The 19,354-nt window shown below is 43.7% G+C and overlaps 2 protein-coding genes across 5 annotated transcripts in view; both read left to right on the top strand.

Annotated features, from left to right (window-relative positions):
* The first annotated feature begins 295 nt into the window (after nucleotides 1-295).
* APOLD1 (apolipoprotein L domain containing 1) lies at nucleotides 296-5,260 on the top strand. Its single transcript, XM_006024166.3, has 2 exons — nucleotides 296-392; nucleotides 2,695-5,260. Exon 2 carries the CDS (start codon nucleotides 2,699-2,701, stop codon nucleotides 3,419-3,421), a length of 723 nt encoding a protein of 240 aa, XP_006024228.1. The 5' UTR covers nucleotides 296-392; nucleotides 2,695-2,698; the 3' UTR covers nucleotides 3,422-5,260.
* A 13,915-nt stretch (nucleotides 5,261-19,175) lies between these two features.
* The window catches only part of DDX47 (DEAD-box helicase 47), a 15,774-nt gene continuing 15,595 nt past the window's right edge, over nucleotides 19,176-19,354 (top strand). For all 4 annotated transcript variants that reach the window (XM_025204820.1, XM_025204819.1, XM_006024164.3 and 1 more), the window contains exon 1: nucleotides 19,176-19,322. In XM_025204820.1, coding sequence (XP_025060605.1) covers nucleotides 19,257-19,322 — 66 coding nt within the window. In that variant the 5' untranslated portion in view covers nucleotides 19,176-19,256. The remainder of the gene's footprint in view (nucleotides 19,323-19,354) is intronic.

Here is a 19,354-nt window from a genome sequence, read left to right as displayed (position 1 = left end):
ACTGGATAGCACAGGCTCCATTTGGCATAGTGCTGAATAAAGTCAGCAGCTATTTAAAATTGAGGAAGGGCAGTGATTCCCCTAGGAGGATGACTGAAGTCGTTCAGAGCCAGGAATAGTCTGTGAGGTTTTTTTCTTCACTTCAGGAAAAGCGACCACACAGTGTTCATTTGAACGGATCGTTTCCTGAACGTGATGTGTGCTACACTGTCCCCAGGTCACTTTCCAGTGTGTCACATCCTTCTGGACAAGAGAAGGCAGGAAGTGGCAAACTGCCAGCATGAGGCAAAGCATTCCTCCCTGCAGCAATTGGTTCATGGGATCTATAAATTAGTCTCATCCAGAAACAGCATAAAATTTCTCTTTGGTGAGGTGGTCTGGTAACTAAAAAGGTAAGTTGAAAGCAATGTTCTTATGGAACTCTTCACAACTCTTTTGTTAAGAAGGAATGTTCTATTCAGAAACCAATCTTGTTTCATACATTTTTTCTCCTTGTTCAAAAAAAAATAGTTGGCGAATTATTGTCTAGGCAGGTTGATTCTTTTCTCTCTTAGTGAGGTAAATCAAAGAGAACAAGACCACAGCTGATTAAGTTACATTGGTGTAAAATTTGTAGTGCTATATTTAAAATGATGGTTTTACTATTGGTGTCTGTGAGGCTACATAATTATTTTTAGAAGAATTTTCATATTCACAGCAAGAAAAGCAACAGCACAAATTGCTAAGGGATTGATATTAAAAATGATTTTTTTAATCAACAATAATGTGCTCATGATTCAGTTTAATATCTGTGCAAAAATACGACTCTGCATTTGTTGTCTGTACCAATTTTTTTCCCCATCTCCAGTCACCAATTCAAAAACAAGGCAGAAGCTACCTCTAAGGAATGGGACATTAATTTGCTCAGATAGTCCGATGATGGTACAGTACAGACTGGGTCTTTAGGAAAAATAGCTTTGTGTAGGGGGTAATTATGGTGTGAGATGGAGCTGCAAAGCCAGTAAGCAAAGGTACCACAAGGAGAGTATGCTTCCTCAGCATGATGAAGGGTATTTATACCTGAAAGATTGCTAAGAAGAATTTTTCCAACTATTTAAGTTGGTCTAATAAAAGGTATCAGATTTACCCAAAGAACCTTGTTTGCCTATGTCCTTAGATCAACACGGCTACAACCTATACTCCTTTTTACAGGTTAAGCACTTTAAGAAAGAAATAACTTTCCTTTGGAGAACCAAGCAGCAGCTGAGGGAATAAGAATATTCCTGATCATCCGCCTTTTATCTTGATATATAGAATAAAAGCGAACTGTATAGAACTGCATGTGTGTACACACACACACACACACACACACACACAGTGATTCTGAAGACACCCTGACTGTGATGGGAGTGACGGGTCCTAGGATTCAGGTCTCACAATTCATTCCTGGGAAAGAAGAGGCACCCTTTACTTAGATAGCAGCAGAAGATTTAGCAGATAGGAATGGATGGTTTAAAGCAAGGCTAATGCACTGGCTTGACTGCCTGTCTCTAGCACTATGGTGATTTAAGATGTGGAAGGAGGCAGCTGTTAGACCACAGTTTTATCCTCTAGCACCTAGGGGCGGCCTTACTTTATACATAAAACTGTATTATGGAGAGTGGAAGAAATCTTAGCTCCTTTACAAAAGCACTCTGATTAAAGAAACAAAGTGGAATAAACACTGCACTGGGACTCAAGGGACTTGAGTCCTATTCTTGTTGTCCTCTTTTCTTGACTAGTTTCCCCATCTGTAAAATGAGCATCAATGGTACTTTTTTGCCCTGGCACTTTGAGATCTATGGCTGACCTAGGGATTATAAGAATGAGTATCATTCTCTTCATGCTATATGAAGGGCAGAGATAAAACAGCTATTTCAAGTTCAACTTTTGGCTAAGAAGTCATTCCTGGTATCTCACTGGGGGTTTCCCATGGAGCAATAGTTTGCAGCCTTTTTCACAGAGTAATATCAGGTGACAAGAGAGAAAATGTTTCAGGACCTGTCTGTCCATTAATCGTAAGATGAGAGGGGCTGCCCTGCTGCAGTACATTTGCAACTCTCCAGTTGAGAATACATGTCCTAGGACAGGGGTGGCCAACCTGTGGCAGAGGTGCAACAAGTCACACAGCCTCTGTGTGTGTGTGGCACAGCAAATGGAGGAGGAGACAAGCAGCATAGAGCAGGAAAGAGAAACCAAAGCAGCAAATTGGGCAGGGAGCACAAGAAATGAAGCAGAAAGCAGAACTGCAGATCATGTAGGGAGCAAAGGGCTTGGAACAGAAAGTAAAGCACCAGATCAGGCAGGGAAAGGGCATTGAAGTGGCACTTCGGGAGAATGCTGGGCTATTTTTGGCATGCCTGCCAAAAATGTTGCCACCCCCAACCACTGTCCCAGGAAAACGCCTCTAGCATTTGCCTCAGCAGACTCTCGCACTGGGGTGAGCTGTTAGTATTTCTTCTTATTTCTCCCTTAAACAGGAAAGAACCCAGCTAGGTCCCATAGGTTTTCCATCACAGAATATACATTTGGGATTCATCTCCCTGGCACATGGACTATACTGAAATGGTTAACAGAGGGTCTTAAATTAATCCCCCAAATCCATCCCCTAGGACTGACAAGCTGTTCTGTTTAAAAAAAAAAAGAAAAAGCTCAACTTTTTCTATTTTCTGACAGGGCCATGGCAAGAAATGTGGTAAGCTTTCCCCAAGCCTTTGACCCAACACGCCACTATCAAATATTGCTGCTGGATCAGAGAGACAGACTTCATGGACAGATCAGAAGTCTTCATGAGGTTGCAAGGAAAATCAACAAACTACGCAAGCAATCCCTCATTGCAAATACTACCGGGAGTTCCCTGAGTGCAGTCGGAGCAGTCACAGCCATCGTGGGGCTGTCCTTGAGTCCCGCCACTCTAGGGGCATCTCTCCTGGCTTCTGCTGTGGGGTTGGGGTTAGCCACTGCTGGAGGGGCTGTCAGCATCACTTCTGATCTTTCCTTAGTGCTGTGTAACTCTAGGGAACTGAAAAAGGTGCAGGAGATTACAGTGACCTGTCAGAGCCAGATGAGGGAAATCCTCAGCTGTTTGGAATTCCTCCACCGCAGGCCAGGCCCAATGGATCCTATGTTGCTCCCATCAGAGAAAAAAGCTTCCATCTCACTGTACAATTCCATCTGCTTCATGGTGTTCTACGGTTCCCACAACTTCTTAGTGCCAGAGGACAAAAAGGAGGTGACAAAGGTAAGCCAGGCCATGCTAAAGGCAAAAATCCAAAAACTTGCTTCAAACCTGGAGACCTGCACAAGAGCTATGGATGAAGTCTGTGAACTCTTGGAGTCCAGAACAGAGCTGTACTCCAGTGCAGGGCATCTCAGCTTGGATGAGCCACAACTGTGCAGCTGAAACAGGACTTTCTTACAAGATGAAAACTGTATCCAGAGATGCTGAATTATTTATTAATTGTTATTAATATTATTATTAGTGTTAACTGTGATGATCATGAGTACTTGTGGTGTCACAGAGCTGGGGGAATTTTGCAAGGTTCTTATTTAAATTTGACAGCAAACATTTCCTCAAAAGGGAGCTTGTGCTTAAGCTCCTTGCAGCACTGGACTAGCTATTCTAAAGGGATACAATGGAAATCTAGCCTATAGGGTAAATGACAGGAGATTTCAGACCCCATAGTTAGTGGAAGGTCAGGAAATACATGCTGGATAAAAGCCTGACCTCTTCAAATTTTACCAACTCCCTTCTGGTATTTCTCCCTAATGGCAAGTGGACTGGATCTGGAGTTAGTTTACACCCCTCCCCCAATAAGAAATAATCTGTGAAGGCTGCTGCTTATTATTGTAAAGGGACCAAAATCTACTCTAACACATTGCCTGATGAGTAGAACCTGGATATGTATAAAGAGACATCAGAAAAAGCTATTTATTGAAGCAGCCAGAGATGATAGACCATATGCGCTAGATGGCAGCATTGCATGTATAAATACTACACACATCACAGTGATCTATGTGGCATATATAAAAAGAGACCTTCCCACGCTGAAAGGTCTAACGCAGAAATTATTTTTTAAATTCTATTTATTGATACAGAGCTATTTTAAGCGTTTGGGTAGTTATTAAATGAACATGGTAAAGCAATGACCTCTCTTCCAGAGGGAAGCACTTGTTCTGAGAGGCAAAGCAAATCTGTTGTAGAGTATGATGGGAAACGTTTCCTATTCTTCACTCATAAGACATTGCAGCATCCTGTTGGAAAAAAAGGAAGGAATTAAAAAGCTGTGTGGATTACAGGCAGCCAAGAAGAGATCTCAGAATGGGAGGGGACCAAGTAGAAAGAGGCATGAATTACCTTAGGATAGGGCCCTCCTCTTGAAATAGGAAAAGGAAAGTGATGGTTCTTTTTGTGAAGGGGAGGTAGCTACAGGAAATGGTGTCACATTTGGGATATGTAGACAAGCTCAGGTGGCAAGAGATTCAACTATTAGCAATATCAATAGCTGGATGTCCAAAGAATCAGGGAGAATGACTTGTATGAGGCACAAGGATGCTGGACTTCATGAAACGGCATTCTTCTAATACAGATTGCTGTGGAGGAGTCTATGGCTGATGGCTATGATGTATATTGGTACTAATGATAGGAAAAGATGTAGAGGGGACTGATGATCCAGTGGTGAGAGCACCAGCTGAGCAGCTGGGAGACCCAGCTTCAAGTCCCTGCTGTGCTACAGATTTCCTGGGTGAACTTGGACAAGTCATTTGGCCTTTCTGTGCTTTAGAAACTCATCTGTAAAAAAGGGAATAGCAATTCCCTACCTCACAGGGTTGTTTTGAGGATTGTTATGTTGAATATTTTGATGTGCTCAGATAAGTTCCTAAGACAGGTGCATAAAAATGGTCCTAGAAGCTAGCTAGGCAAAGGTATATTTTAGAGCAGGCCTAGACAGGTAGGAGACCTTTCCAGGCCTCGGTGCACAGATTAAGAAGTAATCTAAAGAGAAGAGGTTTGCATTTATGAGACATTGAGGAAATTATTTGGGAAAGAAGGCTCATCCATAAAGTATGCTTGAATGTCTATTGTTTTTCTGCTCTTCTCATGCTCCTGAAACATGGTTTTATGTACACTGAAAATTAAAACCATTTGTCACTTGGAGTCTCTCTTAGACTCTCATAACTCTGAGAATGATTTTCTACAGTGAACATTGATTCAGATATGATGCTGATTCAATTAAATGAATACAAAGTTATTTTGTGTTGGGATGTGTGTGTGTGTGTGTGTGTGTGTGTGTGTAGAGAGATAAATTTGTTTGTCTGCTCTCTCTGCCACCTTTCTTACTACAAGATACTGCACCTAAGGATGCAGCATCAGCAGTAGATGTGGGGAAGGGGCAGCGACAGATTAGGGCATTTCATGTGCATGTGAACTCAAACATTAGTCCAGCACATCTACACCACATCAGTAATGTTTGTATACAGGCATGTGAACATCCACACTTATAGTTGTATGTGCAGACCTACCTATGTATGTGCGTGCATGCATACTGTTTGTGTGTCTCCAAGCACCTGCAAATGACCAAGTATGTAGTGTTCGTGAAAACATCTTATTTTTGTGTGAGTGCAGACATGATGTACCTCTAACACTGTCCTTTCAAATCCATACCCAACACTTGTGTATCCATCCAGACCCATCTCCTAGCCTAGGTCTACTCTGCACTTGCAGCAACAAAGGACTCACTCCTCTCATGTCAATAAAAGATGAGAGAGAGAGAAGACAGAATTCTCACAGCTTCTCAGCATAGCCATTGATCATATTTGTTTTATGATAAATGACTGAATGACTTTATTATTTTTAAAATTAATTTCATTATCAATCTGGAAATAACACTTGCCCTCTCCTACACCCTTCACAACTCCTCAGGAATAGTTTCAATGAGTTAGAACAGGGGTGGGCAATTATTTTGGGTGGAAGGCCGCTTACTGAGTTTTGGCAAGTCATTGAGGGCCACATGATAGGCAGCCAGGGGCAGATAAATATTAATTTTCTAAATTTTTATGGTCCTGTGGTCTGGATAGAATGGCCTGGTGGGCTGCATCCGGCCCCCAGGCCACATTTTGCCCACCCCTGAGTTAGAAACATAGGATCATAGAAAATTAGGGTTGGAAGGGACTTTAGGTGGTCATCTAGTCCAACCCCTGCTCAAAGTAGGATCATACCTGACTAGATCATTCTAGCCATGGCTTTTGTCAGGCCAGGCCTTAAAAACCTCCAAGGTTGCTCAAAAGCTAAGCACCAATCAAATTGTTCACTGCCCTTCTCAAGCCGTCTTTATTCAAACAAAATGCCCACTAACTCTAGGATCTGGTTTCTTTTGAAGAGCTGCAGTGCATACATTTGGATAGGGGAAGCTATGCTTTCTTGGCCAGGTCTCAAAGTCATACCCAAGTACCCACTTAATTTGCGGCCACGTAAAGGAATTTTCATGTCTTTGTTGCAGCATGAAGAACTGATTTTGTGGGCATTTCCCAGTGCCCTGCCCCTTGCCATTGATTGGCAGAGAGGCCCAAGGCAGACATCCCTTCCCCCTAACAAGGTAGCTTTGTCCTTTGGAGCTTGCTTGCTCAAGTTGAGTTCCAGAGCCCCAGTTTGCACGTTCAGACTTTGGTGCTCAGCCAAGTACCACACTCCAGAATATATGTTCTGATTCCTAGACTGTGTTCCAGAGCTCCAATGGGCTGAAGGCCCATTGCACTGATGATTTCCAGAGAGCCTGGTATGAATTCCTGACTGAGTGCCAGAGTGCAATATGAATGTCTATTAGACGCTATGAGCTCCAGTTTGGTCCTAGATGTCTTAAGGATACCTGCAGGGGAGAGAAAACAGGATGTTACTGTCAGGATCTCAAGGCTAGGTCACAACCAAAGTCTACCCCAGCTGGATCTAATGAGGTAACGGATGGATAAGGTAGTCTCTGTGGCTGGGATTTGCTATTGGGAACTGCTCCCAGGCATTTAGGGCCTAACTTAGCAGCAGGACTCAATCTGGGCAATATGTAATATTTCTTGTTACTGAGATGTCCTGTTTTTTCTTCTGGCCTTGGCTTGCTTTGAGCCCAGATCTTTGCCCTAACCAGTAGAACCAACAGCTCAGGCTCTGGTTGTTACCCTAGCCCTATTTAGTGTTAATGTATGACAAGCTCATGGCTCAGAATGGTATGGCTGTTGTCCAGGTTTCAAAGAGACCAATATAAGCTGCCATCCTGTAGTGTCATCTGTTCTCTGAGCACTGTGGCATATGGCAGTTTCGTTCTCTCTGGTGTCCTGTGTATTGTTTCAGATTTCCTTTCCTTACCCTGTCACACAGAGTTTACTCGTGTTTTCCTGCACTTTTCTCATTGTTCTGTGAGGTCAGGAAATGGGACGTTTGGAATTTACTGACAGATTCTCAGGTACGTCATCATTTCCCCAATGAACACACCCAGCCAGGTTTCCCAAACAGACTGAGAGTTCAGAGGCATGGTCACGAGTTCCACTTGAAATCAGAATCACTGTTCTAAGCCCAGCTTGAATTCTTTGACATTTTTAGTTTCCTTTCCTCTCAGCTTGATGAATAATATTCACGTACCCCCAAGGACATGTCTGCATTGCAGTGACTGAAACTTGTGAGCTTGGCATAGACTGCATATCTATCCAGCCAGTTTAGCAGCCTGTATGAGCAATATGTTACCAAGGCTTTACACCAAACAATACACAAGCTAAGTGGTTCAAAGCTCAGTGAGCTATGTCTCCATGAGATGCAGTCACAGCAGCAACTACCATGTGTATATATCATCTGTTGGGCTCTGCGTTTGTGTGTACATGTTTGCTTCCCATACAAGGGCCTGTAGGAGTATATGCAATGGATGTACCTGTCCAAGTTGCTGCTACCACAGGTGGGTACTACTCATACATAACCATACGTAGCTAGAGGGCATGGTTATTTGTAAAACTGCAGACACAACACCAAGAGGTTGAAGCCAAAGATTTCAATTGTGTATGCAGTGCTACCAGACAGCTGCCCACCAATCTAAGGGTTATTTTGTCTGTGACACATACTGGTACTCTAAATCTCAAATATATTAAGGTAGAGTCTGTATTACAATAATTTAAGACTACAGATCAACTAGTAATATCCCAGAAACCACACAATGATCAAGTTCTAAACAACTTCAACTTATATCATAACCAGAAAAATGGTAGGGCAGGCAGTGTGTTGGGAGGGAACAGTAGCATAGGGATGCAGCCAGACATCTGGGGCATAGAAACAGCAGTGACTTCCAGTTGTCATACAATCCTGGCAGCAGACCCTTTTTTTTTTTTTTTTGCACGCTACCCCTCCCACTGCAACATCCTTCAGCGGTGGTTATCCCATTCACCCTGCCCTAGTTACGTTACCCCTCTCTGATGACTGAGACCTTGTAGTGGTGGAGAGGCTTATGTATCCCAATGATCCTCAGTACTATATTGTCCAGAGTCTCACACTCCTGACATGGTCATTCATGGCAAACAGTCCTGAGGGCAGCTTCCAAATAAACCACAGTACAATCCCAAGTCTTCAACAGCAGATCAAGTGGAAGATGTCAGGATCTCAACAATTGTAAAGACAGAAGAAGTCTGCAGCAAGATGGAGGTCTCCTGTTGCAGGATTTTCCCTTGCCACTGGGACCAGATCTAGATGGGAAGGAGTGTACCCTCAGCAAGCTTGCAGGTGACACCACAAACTGGGGGGATTAGTAGATACACTGGTGGGTAGGGATAGGATTGAGAGAGACCGCAACAAATCAGAAAACTGGACCAAAATAAATCTTATGAGGTTCAATAAAGAGAAGTGCAAAGTCCTGCACTTAGGATGGAACAACCCCGTGCACTGGTACAGATTGGGGACCAAATGACTAAGCAGCAGCTCTGGAGAAAAGGACCTAGAGGTTACAGTGCACAGTAAGCTGAATATGAGCCAACAGTGTGCACTTGTAGTAAAGAAGACTAACAGCATACTGGGCTGCATTAGTACGAGCATTGCCAGCAGATCAAAGTAAGTGATTATTCCCCTTTACTTGGCACTGGTGAAGCCACATCTGGAGTACTGTGTCCAGTTTTGGGGTCCCCACTACAAAAAGCATGTGGACAAATTGGAGGGAGTCCAACAGAGGACAACACTGGTTTGGGGAGTAGGGCACATGACTTATGAGGAGAGGCTGAGGGAACTGAGCTTCTTTAGTCTGGAGAAGAGAAGACTGAGACAGGATTTAACAGCAGCCTTCAACTACTTGAAGGGTGGTTACAAAGAGGATGGAGCTAGATTGTTCTTAGTCATGGCAGATGACAGAACAAGTAGCAATAGTCTCAAATAGCACCAAAAGAAGTTAAGGTTAGATATTAGAAAAAATTATTTCATGAGGAGGGTAGTAAAGCACTGAAACAGGTTACTCAGAGCGGTTGTAGAATCTCCATCCCTGGAGGTTTCAAAGACCCAGCTAGACAAAGCCCTGGTTGGGGTGATATAGTTATGGATGGATCTGCTTTGAGCAGGGGGTTAGGATAGATGACCTCCTGGGGTCCCTTCCAACCCTAATTTTCTATGATTCTGTGATTTCACCTTGTCAAAATCGTATGGCTGCTAGTCCTCATTCTGACACACTGCAACCTGCTGGACATCTGACTCCACAGGTACTTCTGCACTTTTACCTGTACTGCTACATTTCAAAATCACTTGGCTTGTAGCCATAGTGGTGGTGGTGGCATAACTGGCAGCCCTGTCCTCCTCCAAGGCATCCCTGACTATGAGGTGCAGCCTGTGTGCCACACAGCAGATGCCAACAAAGTTGACATCATGGACAGCCTTCACCATATTGGTCCTGTTGTTGGTGACCATGAACGCGCGGGTGAGCTCGGCCTGCCCAACAAGCCACCCCTACATCACGCGGTTCATAGCCCCCATGATCTCCCTTGCTGTGTTTGACTCATCCAGCACCTCAGCTCGGAGGAGAGCTCGCTGACAGCCTGACTGATCACACCAGTGCCCTGTGAGGGAGAGGTAGGTGTGATCACCACCCCAGCTGCTCCAGATGTTGGAGGTGAAGTGCAAGGCTACCTGTGGCCCTGCCTTGTGCAGCTCCTGCCTCAAGTACTCCCTGCATGCCTCATACAGGGAGGGCACTTTGTAAGATGGGGTCAGAAGCGCTATGAGCTGCCTGAACCCTGGCTGCTCAACTAGGAAGAAGGGCTGGCTATCCAGAGCAAGCATCTCCCCAATGCTCTGGGTGATCTTGCTCACCTTTGCAACTTGCCCTACTCTGTCTGCAGCTTTCCCCCACTGTTCCAGGGTGGCCTGCTTCTGCTTTTTTGTGTTGTGTGTTTTCTTCTTTTGCTTTGTGTATGTGCATTGGACTCTGGTTTGATTGTTTGATTCACTAATAAGTATGTAGGCCTATGTAAAAATGTGTGCTGTCTGTCTTCTTCTCTCCTAGGATGTGTTTATTTTTAATGAATTCTGAATGTTGAGTGTGACTCAGTTGTGTGTTTTATTCCCCCTGTGTTGTGTGCATGCACTGGTCTTGCTTTATTAGTAACTATATATGGTGTCTTCTTCTGTGATGTTCTATTAATGCGAATATGTGACTACTACTGTACTTCTTGTTCTTCTTCTGTGTTGTAATGTGTACCTAAAATGATACATCTCCTTCTTCTAAGACCCTGAGTTCTGCGTTAGTTTCAATCTGAATCTGACTTCTGTGTCGTCTTCAGTCACTATGTAAATTAACTATAATAATATTAATAACTAATAACTACTATATATAATCTGACTCTCTTCTTCTCCTATGACTATCTGATTTTCCTTCTTCTATGTGTGTATATTATAAGTGTGTGATGGATTACGTTGGCACGGAAAACACTGAGCTTTCTTTTTTCAAAGTTTGCACCCAAAAAAAGAGAGCAAATATAAATTGAAAGAAATTAATTGGATAGTATTAAGTAAAGAGATTCTAAGCTAAGCTAAGCTAAATCCTATCCAATCCTTTCTAACAACAAAAAGGAGCAGGCAAGTTGCAACTGCTGACTACAAAGCAAGCCAGGTAGCACAGTACCTTTCTGACACTGTTACTCAGACAGAACCAGCTTACAAAAGGCACAGCGGTCCTGCAAACAGAGGCTTTTATGCTGTTTCTATGTCCCTCCCCCCAGACACTGTAATTGGAAAGGCAGTCAGAGAGAAATCATCCTCACTTGCCACCTAGACATGTCAGTCTTTCCCCGCCCCTGCTCCCCTTCCTCCCCTGCCTCCCCTTCCCTCTTCCAAGTTTCTGTTTCCCTATACAGACAGCCCTCTGAATCACTGGAATCTTTTCCAAATCGATTCGGAAGCTCTGAATCAATTTGGAAAGCCAAAAGCAGCTAGTGATTCGATTTGGACATGCAGATTCGGCCTCCACATTGTCCAAATCTTTTCTGAATCTGAATCGCAGTCCAAAGCTTTGCACAGCCCTACAAGCTATATATCCCCACTCCATTTTATGTACTTGTGGGCACTGCCTCCATTTACATATGAAGCTGCATCAGCCGTGTCAACTTTGCCTTTTCTCATGTTCCTAAGGAATAGCTTATAACAATTTTACAATCTGCAAAATATAACACTGACCAGGAGCCTCTCATTTTTTTTTTTTCAAAGCAGGGACCAACATTCCACAGAGTGGCTCTCCCCTCTATAACAGACCCTTTCCCTTTATATTTGCATAAGACTCACCTCTCCATGGATATGTAATTGTGTGTTAGCTCTCTGACAAGTCGAAAATGGTCTATTGAGGAAAGTAATATCTGGAAAGAGTTTAAGGTAGTTTAAGTAGAATTAGTCAAAAACATTACCTCTAAACTGTTTTTCAAGAGGAAATAGGGTGATTGTTTTCACAAAGTGTCCATTTTCTGCAAAATATGGCCCATTCCACACAGCTAGTGCAGACACTCACATCTCCCTCCCCTTAAATCTAGGTGAGCATTTATTCCTTTCAACTCCAGGGTACAACAGCATACAAGGTAAAGATAGTGAGGCATCCACTATGATTATTAAAATAATACAAAAAGAAGAAATTACATACTCACCACCAGTGGCTAAAATTAGACATTCTTCATAGGATTCAAAACTAAGGGCACGTCTACATGTGCCTTTGATCCGGCACCAGTTTATTTGTGAGTAAATTACCAGCAAATCCACTGCCACTTCTTGGAGCACTACAATGGGCTCCGGCTGCAGCTGGCAGCTCTCTTCAAAAGGCAACCCCACATGCTACTCTGTGGCCAGCCCCTTCTTTAGGCAGAGAGCAGCATGCCCAGTACAGGGACAGCATGCAGCAGCACTCTCCTTGCTGCCTCTGCTTTCCCATGCCATGGTTCCCCCACACCCAGGGACCGCCTGCCCACCTGCCACACACCATCCCAAGGCCGCCACTGCCTCCCAACTGCCACCTTGACCCTGTCTGCCCATCCCACAGCTTTCCCCATTTAGCTCAGCAAATAGTGCTGCAACTAGAAGCTACTGGCAGCGTCTGCATGAGTGGCAGACTACACAATTGTTAATGACTTCACAGTAACTAGTGTAACTGTGTAGCAGAAAGCCCCCTTTTCCTCTTGCCTGCATTTGCTCTCCCCTCTTTGAATGTTTTTCTTCTTCTACCTTTTCTTCCTTCTTTCTTTCACTTTAAGATAAGGAATTGTGTTTTAAAATTTGTGTGTGCATTTTGTATCTCCCCATGTATTTTGGTATTTTTATCTATGTGTGCGCCATGGCATTTGTAGCTTATATTTTATACTCCTCACCTTTCAACTTTCAACTGTAAATGTGTTTAGTAACAATGTTAACAAGGGCAGGAGTCAAACTACCCCTTCCCTGTATCAGGTGGGCCCCTGAAAGAGCGAGCGAATCAGTGATTGAATGTGTAACACAGTAGCAGACAGCATTTAACACCTAAGGAACCTGCAGATCAACCAATGGAAGAAATCAATAGAAGACAATGTAGCAACTGGGACATCTCTAAACGTCACTGATCAAGGGCTAGAAGCCCTGGCCTGAGTTAATCAACACCGGGGACCAACTTTTGGGCTGAATATCTCCAGATCGACCGCTCCCAGAGCCCTATTCAAAATTAATCAACGGACTCCCAAACCTGCATGTACATGCGGATGACCCCTGGGGCTGACAGGTGCCATCCAGTAACCACCAAGGGGGGGGAAGTCCTACGAGGGTCAACGACCCCTGGATTGGGCAAACCTGAAAAATGGGGAGTCACCAAAGTCTGCCAAGGACAGATAAAAAGCAGTGAAAAGTGACCCTCAGTGGCACCCTCTTTATACAACTCGACCAGCACCCGACCTGTCCAGCCAGAAGGACCAGCCGGCGACCCCCTTCTGGAGGATAACACCACACTGAAAGAAGCCTTGACTGGCCATCGACGGCAGACTCCAGCGCTTGTAGGATAGGTATATCTGACTCTTGTAGCTTGCTACTCTGTGGGGGGGGGGACCAGCCCCAAGGTTTATGATTTAACTTCATTACAGTGTTTCAATCCGCCTAATCAACCAGAATTTTAAGGATCCCGAGTTGGACATTTGTAGCCAACAGCTGCACAGTACCGTTACTGCACGTTTTTTTCTGATGTTACTGCACAGTAGTTAGTTATTACTGCACAGTAGCATTGCATCATGGTTAGTGCCCAGCAATGCTACTGCGCTGTAGCAATGAGCTATGATGCAGTAGCTTGTTCAACTTTGCTGTAGCATCTCATGTAGATGTGCCCACTGAGGGGGGCATATTTATAGAACTATAATGGCTATTTTCCACTGTCCTGGGGATATGAAAAAATCTTTGAATTAAATGGAGGTAGGGAAATGAAACTGTTTATCAAGATCATAGATTTGTTTAGTTTCTTTGAAGTTTCCATGGAAACACAAGCAAGTAGGTTGAAGTTTCAATCTTCAAAAAAAGATTTCTGTAAAATTGGATTAGATTAGATTAGACAGCATCTGTACTTGCTAAAAACTGTAATTTACAACTCTACAAGAAATTATTTTTCTGGCCCAGAGGTACTTGTTTGCATAATTACTTAATTATCATCATTTTGCTGTATTTTCAAATGGGAATCAGGCACTTGTGCTACAATTGGGTATGATTTTATTATGATTATGTTGGTCCAATAGAAGGTATTACCTCGCCTCATTAATCTTGCTTCCCTCATATCTCTGGAGCATAACAGCTATCAAAAGACTACTAGGATCTGATTAAACACTTATATTTTCTTTAATTTCCACTGGTATAACTTATTGAACATTTTTTCCACCTACATTTGTATGGAATTTTGCCAGAGATTTTGTTTAGAACATTCAAAATTGATGCCATGCCTGAGGGCTTCTTTTTTGCCTCATGGACAATAACTAAATAATGAGCTGTGAACAGTTCATTTTCCTTTATTATACAAATTCTGACATATTTGAGAAATAACTCATATTTATTTTTAAAGCCATTTACTATTTATCTGAATGCAAGAACACCTAAATGCTGGTTAAGATATCTTAAAAACAAAAACAAACAAACACAAAAGTTGATTAACCTTTTACCAGATTTCCAGGAATGTTCAGTGTTTTCCAAGTACTTTAAAGTACTGGAAAACATTGAAACACTGTTAGTACTTGAAAACAGGCATTTGTAACAAGAGCTGGTGGAGAATTTTTGAACCAAAATGATTTTTCATTGAAGACTACCAATTCATCAAAACTGAAACTTACTATAAGAAATGGTCATTTTTGTTTATGAGACACTATATTTGATTTTTTTTTTAGTTTCAAAATGATTACATTTAAATGTATACCTATTTAGATGAAGACATTCTTATTTTCCAATTCAAAATGACTTTTCCTTTTGAAATGACATTTAAGAAGAGTAAAAAGTCCAAAGTAGAATGTTTTAAAAATTATTATTAATTAATAAAACAAAATATTTAAAATTTTTCAACGCTTACCCCACCAAAATTAATCTATATATTTTTATAAAGTATATAGACACAGATTATGGAAAAAGTTCATAATATACATATTAAAAATATCACTTTTCATCTTGATTTAGCACAGGATTTTCCCTTCAATATCTTAAACATTTTTTGTATAAGAACAGAAGAACTACCATTTACTAGGACAGAACATAGGTCCATCTTTCCCAGTCTCATGTCACAAATTGGCAGAGAGTGGATGCTGAAAGGGAGAGTGGATTGGGTATGACCAGGGCTTTCTCTACTGTTCTTCCCTCATGTCCAGCCTCCAGTACTTAAGGTCTGGCTAAACTATCAGCTTCCACAACATTTGGTGGCAATGAATCCCACACTTTAATTACACTGTGGCTGCATCTACACACATACTTTACTGTGGAGTAGGCTAATTATCTACAGAGTAAAGCATCACTGGGCGCATCTACACGAGATGCTAAATGCACAGTAGACTAATTCTACTGTGCATTAGCACAGCAGGTAAAACCATGCGAATGCACTAATGTGCAGTGGAATTAGTCTACTGCACGTTAGAATCATAGAAAGTAAGGGTTGGAAGGGACCTCAGGTGATCTTCTAGTCCAACCCCCTGCTCAAAGCAGGACCAGCCCCAGCCAAATCATCCCAGCCAAAGATCTGTCTAGCCGGGTTTTGAAACCCCCCAAGGATGGAGCGTCCAGCACCTCTCTGGGTAACCTGTTCCAGTGTTTTACTACCCTCCTAGTGAGAAAATTCTTCCTAATATCTGACTTAAACTTCCCATACTGTCAGAACAAGGAGCTTGACCAAAACCATTGGTGATAACCATTAGCACCACCAAAAAAGCATGTGCTGGAGCTACTGCACAATAGCATTTAGTACCTGTTATTACTGGTACTAACTTAATGTGCTGTAATTACGGCATATTAATAAACATACATGTGATGGTATTAGGCTACAGTAAATTAATTTACACCGCAGTACTACCTTACACTGGGGTAATTTACTGCAATTAAACACACGAATAGATGCTGATCATGGGTAAATTGTGCCCAGTCAGCCCAGCCAGCCAAGAGCCAGACTCCTACCTGTGGCCTACCCACATGGCTCCACACTTTCAGCACCCTCGTACCCCAGCCAACTCCTCCACTGCCCACTGCCACCACCCAGAGCCCAAAGCTGAAAGGCTCTAGCATAAATGGCTCCTCCCTGGCTCAAATCACTGCTGTCCCAGGCACACATGTAGGAGCTGCGCCCGGGAGTAGTTTACTCCAGCTCAAACTGCTCTGGAGTTTAGTGCTTTGCATTAATTGCAAGCTATAGATACAACCTGTGTTAAAAAAATCAACTTACTTTTGTTAGTTTTAAATTTACTACCTGCTAGTTTCATTATGTGACCTCTAGTTCTTGTATTGTGAGAGACAGTAAATAATAAATCCTTATCTACTTTCCTTTCACTATTTAGTATTTTGTAAACCCTTATCATGTGTCCCCTCAGGCATCATTGTTTTAAACAGAATAGGCCTAGCCTCTTTAGTCCCTCCTCATATGGAAGCCCCCCCAATCATCCTTGTTGTCTTTCTCTAGTTCTTTTATATCCTTTTTTGAGGTGCAGGGGACCAGAACTAGGCATGTAGCAAAACCCCCAGTTTTTCTTTTTTTTTTTTTCTTTTAAAATGCATTCCCTCCCCTTCTCCAACCATTTCTGACTTTTTCTTTCCCTCTCTATTCCCTATAGATAAGTATAAGTAAACTAAGATGTAGGATAAGCTTTAACATTTATTTTAGGTAGTAAGTTTTATTTTTCTCTTCCCTCTTTGCAAATAAGTGTCCTGCTATTTTGATATAGATACCCACTGTTTTATAAGTGACACTTATTATGTTTGTATTGATTTTTCTTGCTTTTATATTGTGTGAGTACTGTTTTAGGCCTATATATGTAAGTTAGCGTAAGTCATGTCAAGCCTCCATCTTATCCCCATGCCCGGTTGTGTAACCCATGACTCACACTACCCCTCCTATGTAACTTGGTTCCTGAATGAATGGGGGTGAATGAGGGTGCTTGAGAGACAATGGCAGTAACTCTAAAAATAGCTTCTTCTGAATGACTGAACCATCAACACCAATACCTAGACCAACGACCCAGCCCTTGGAACCACCCTCAGCATTCAAGAAACAAAAGATGAGGCAGCCCACCATTGTGTCAAGGCTGCACATGCTCAGTATGAACACCTAGAGCCCTCTGGGACAGGACTGACCTCGCTTGGACAGGCCCTCCCCATAAGAGATCATAGGTAGTCTGCCCCATAAAAAGGGGTAGTGAAGACTGACTCCTTGGGAACACCATTTCCATCTGGACCAGATCAGCCTATCCACCCCAGAGGCCCTGCCAACGACCCCCCTCTGGACAATACCGAGCTGAAGGGGACCCCAACTGGCCATCGAGGACCCACTTTCAGTCTGAGATAGGTAGATATCACCTGCATATTTCCTCCTCCAGTTTGGACTCTCTCTCTCCTCCCAGACTTTAGTCCCTGCACCAAGCCCCTTTAACCCCTGCTGCCATTGTCTGTGTGTCCATGTGTGTGTGCGCAAAGGAACCAATAAAATATCATGTCACCATCTCCCCTGTTCAATAAAATCATTATCATTTGTAACACCAAGTTGGGTTGTGTTTCACCAAGCCCTGGTCCCTTCCCTATCTTAAATTCTGGTCTCTGTCTCTCTCTCAGCTCCAGTTCCCTGCCTTCTGCATTTTCCTGATCTCTAAATTCTGTCTCCCCTTTTCTGCCAATCTCAGCTCCTCTTTGTCCCTTTTCTGCAAGCTCTCAGCCCTGTTGCTTTCTGCAAGCTGTTCGCCCTGCTCCTGCCACTTTTTGCCTCCTCTCAGCCCTGTGGCTTTCTGCAATCTCTCAGCTCTGCTCCCACCACTTTTTGCCTCTTTTCTACAAGCTCTCAGCCCTGTTGCTCTCTGCAATCTCTCAGCCCTTCTCCCAGTTTTCCTCTCCCCATGTACCTCTCAGCTCCCCTGTAGTCTCCTTGCTCTGGCTCCAGCCTCCCGGCTTCTCCCAGGCATCACTCCTTTGCTCTGCCAGCTTTCTGTTTTCAATTAACACCAATTAACCTTAAATTACCCCAACTTCCCTCCTGTCTGTTGGTTCTAATCCCGGCACTGGCAACTTTCATCAGTCTCCACCAGCAGTAACCTGATGTAACCCCAAGCCTCAGCTCCTCAGCCCAGCTCTCTCTAAGTCTACCAGTTCTAATCCTGATCTCGGCAACTTTCAGCCCCTACACTTTCACTCTCTTTCTTACCTTAACCTCCCCCCAGGTACACCAAGCACATACATACACACCACAAATTATGAACTCACCTGCGTGTATGTGTAGATGAGTGGTATGTATGTGAACTGATATACATGTATGTCACTGTGTGCATGATTACGAATTAGTGATCTACGTATGTTTATTGGATGTGCAGTTATTAGCAGTTGATTCTGGTCTAATTTCTTTTGGTCTGTATAGTGTGTGTAGGTGCTTGAATTGGTGATAGGCGTGCATTTGCCTAGGCTGGTAATTTTGGATGTGTATGTGCCTGGATTGGTAGTGTGTGTGTGCACGCCTGGTGGGGGTGCATGCACCTAGAGTGTGTGTAAGCACCTGATTGCACGTTAGGGTGCTAGTGCAGTGGAAATGAGAGCAGGGCTCTTGGTTTTCTGTGATGGGTTACTTGTTTATACCCAAAAATTGGGATTTTTTTTTTAATCTGAGAAAACCAGGATCCCTGGTGACGAGGGAGCTGCAGGGCTGTCTCGGGCACTGGCCAGAGGGAAGCGTTTCCTGTGCTTTTATGGGGCCCACTGAGCATCTGGGCGAGCTGGGGTCACGCACCGCCCGCCCTCCCGCCACGCACAGCACTGCTTCAACGAAGCCCGCTCAGCCGCTGCTCCCCACACCACGTGACTCCCCCAAACCGGGTAGCGCCACGCGCCAGCGGCCAACCGCCAAAGCTCCGCCCCCCAGCTGCTTGCCACCCTCCACGCGGCTTCTTCTCTCGCGCACTCTGATTGGCTGGAGTCCCCTGGAGGGCGTCTAAACTACAAGGCCCATAAGCCCCCGCTCTTTAGAAGCTGCCAGGACGGGTGCTGGGGAGGGACACGAGGCTACCGGGCCGGGTCAAAGGTGAAGCTCAAGATGGCGGCGGGTGAGGAGCATGGGTCCGTGGAGGCGGCGCCGGAGACGCGAAGCTTCAAGGAGCTGGTAAGAGGCGTGAGTTCCCGTGCTCCACTCCC

This window comes from Alligator sinensis, unplaced genomic scaffold, assembly GCF_000455745.1.
Source record: "Alligator sinensis unplaced genomic scaffold, ASM45574v1 scaffold166_1, whole genome shotgun sequence".
In the NCBI taxonomy this organism is placed as follows: domain Eukaryota; kingdom Metazoa; phylum Chordata; order Crocodylia; family Alligatoridae; genus Alligator; species Alligator sinensis.
This window is presented reverse-complemented; position numbering and strand designations above follow the sequence as displayed.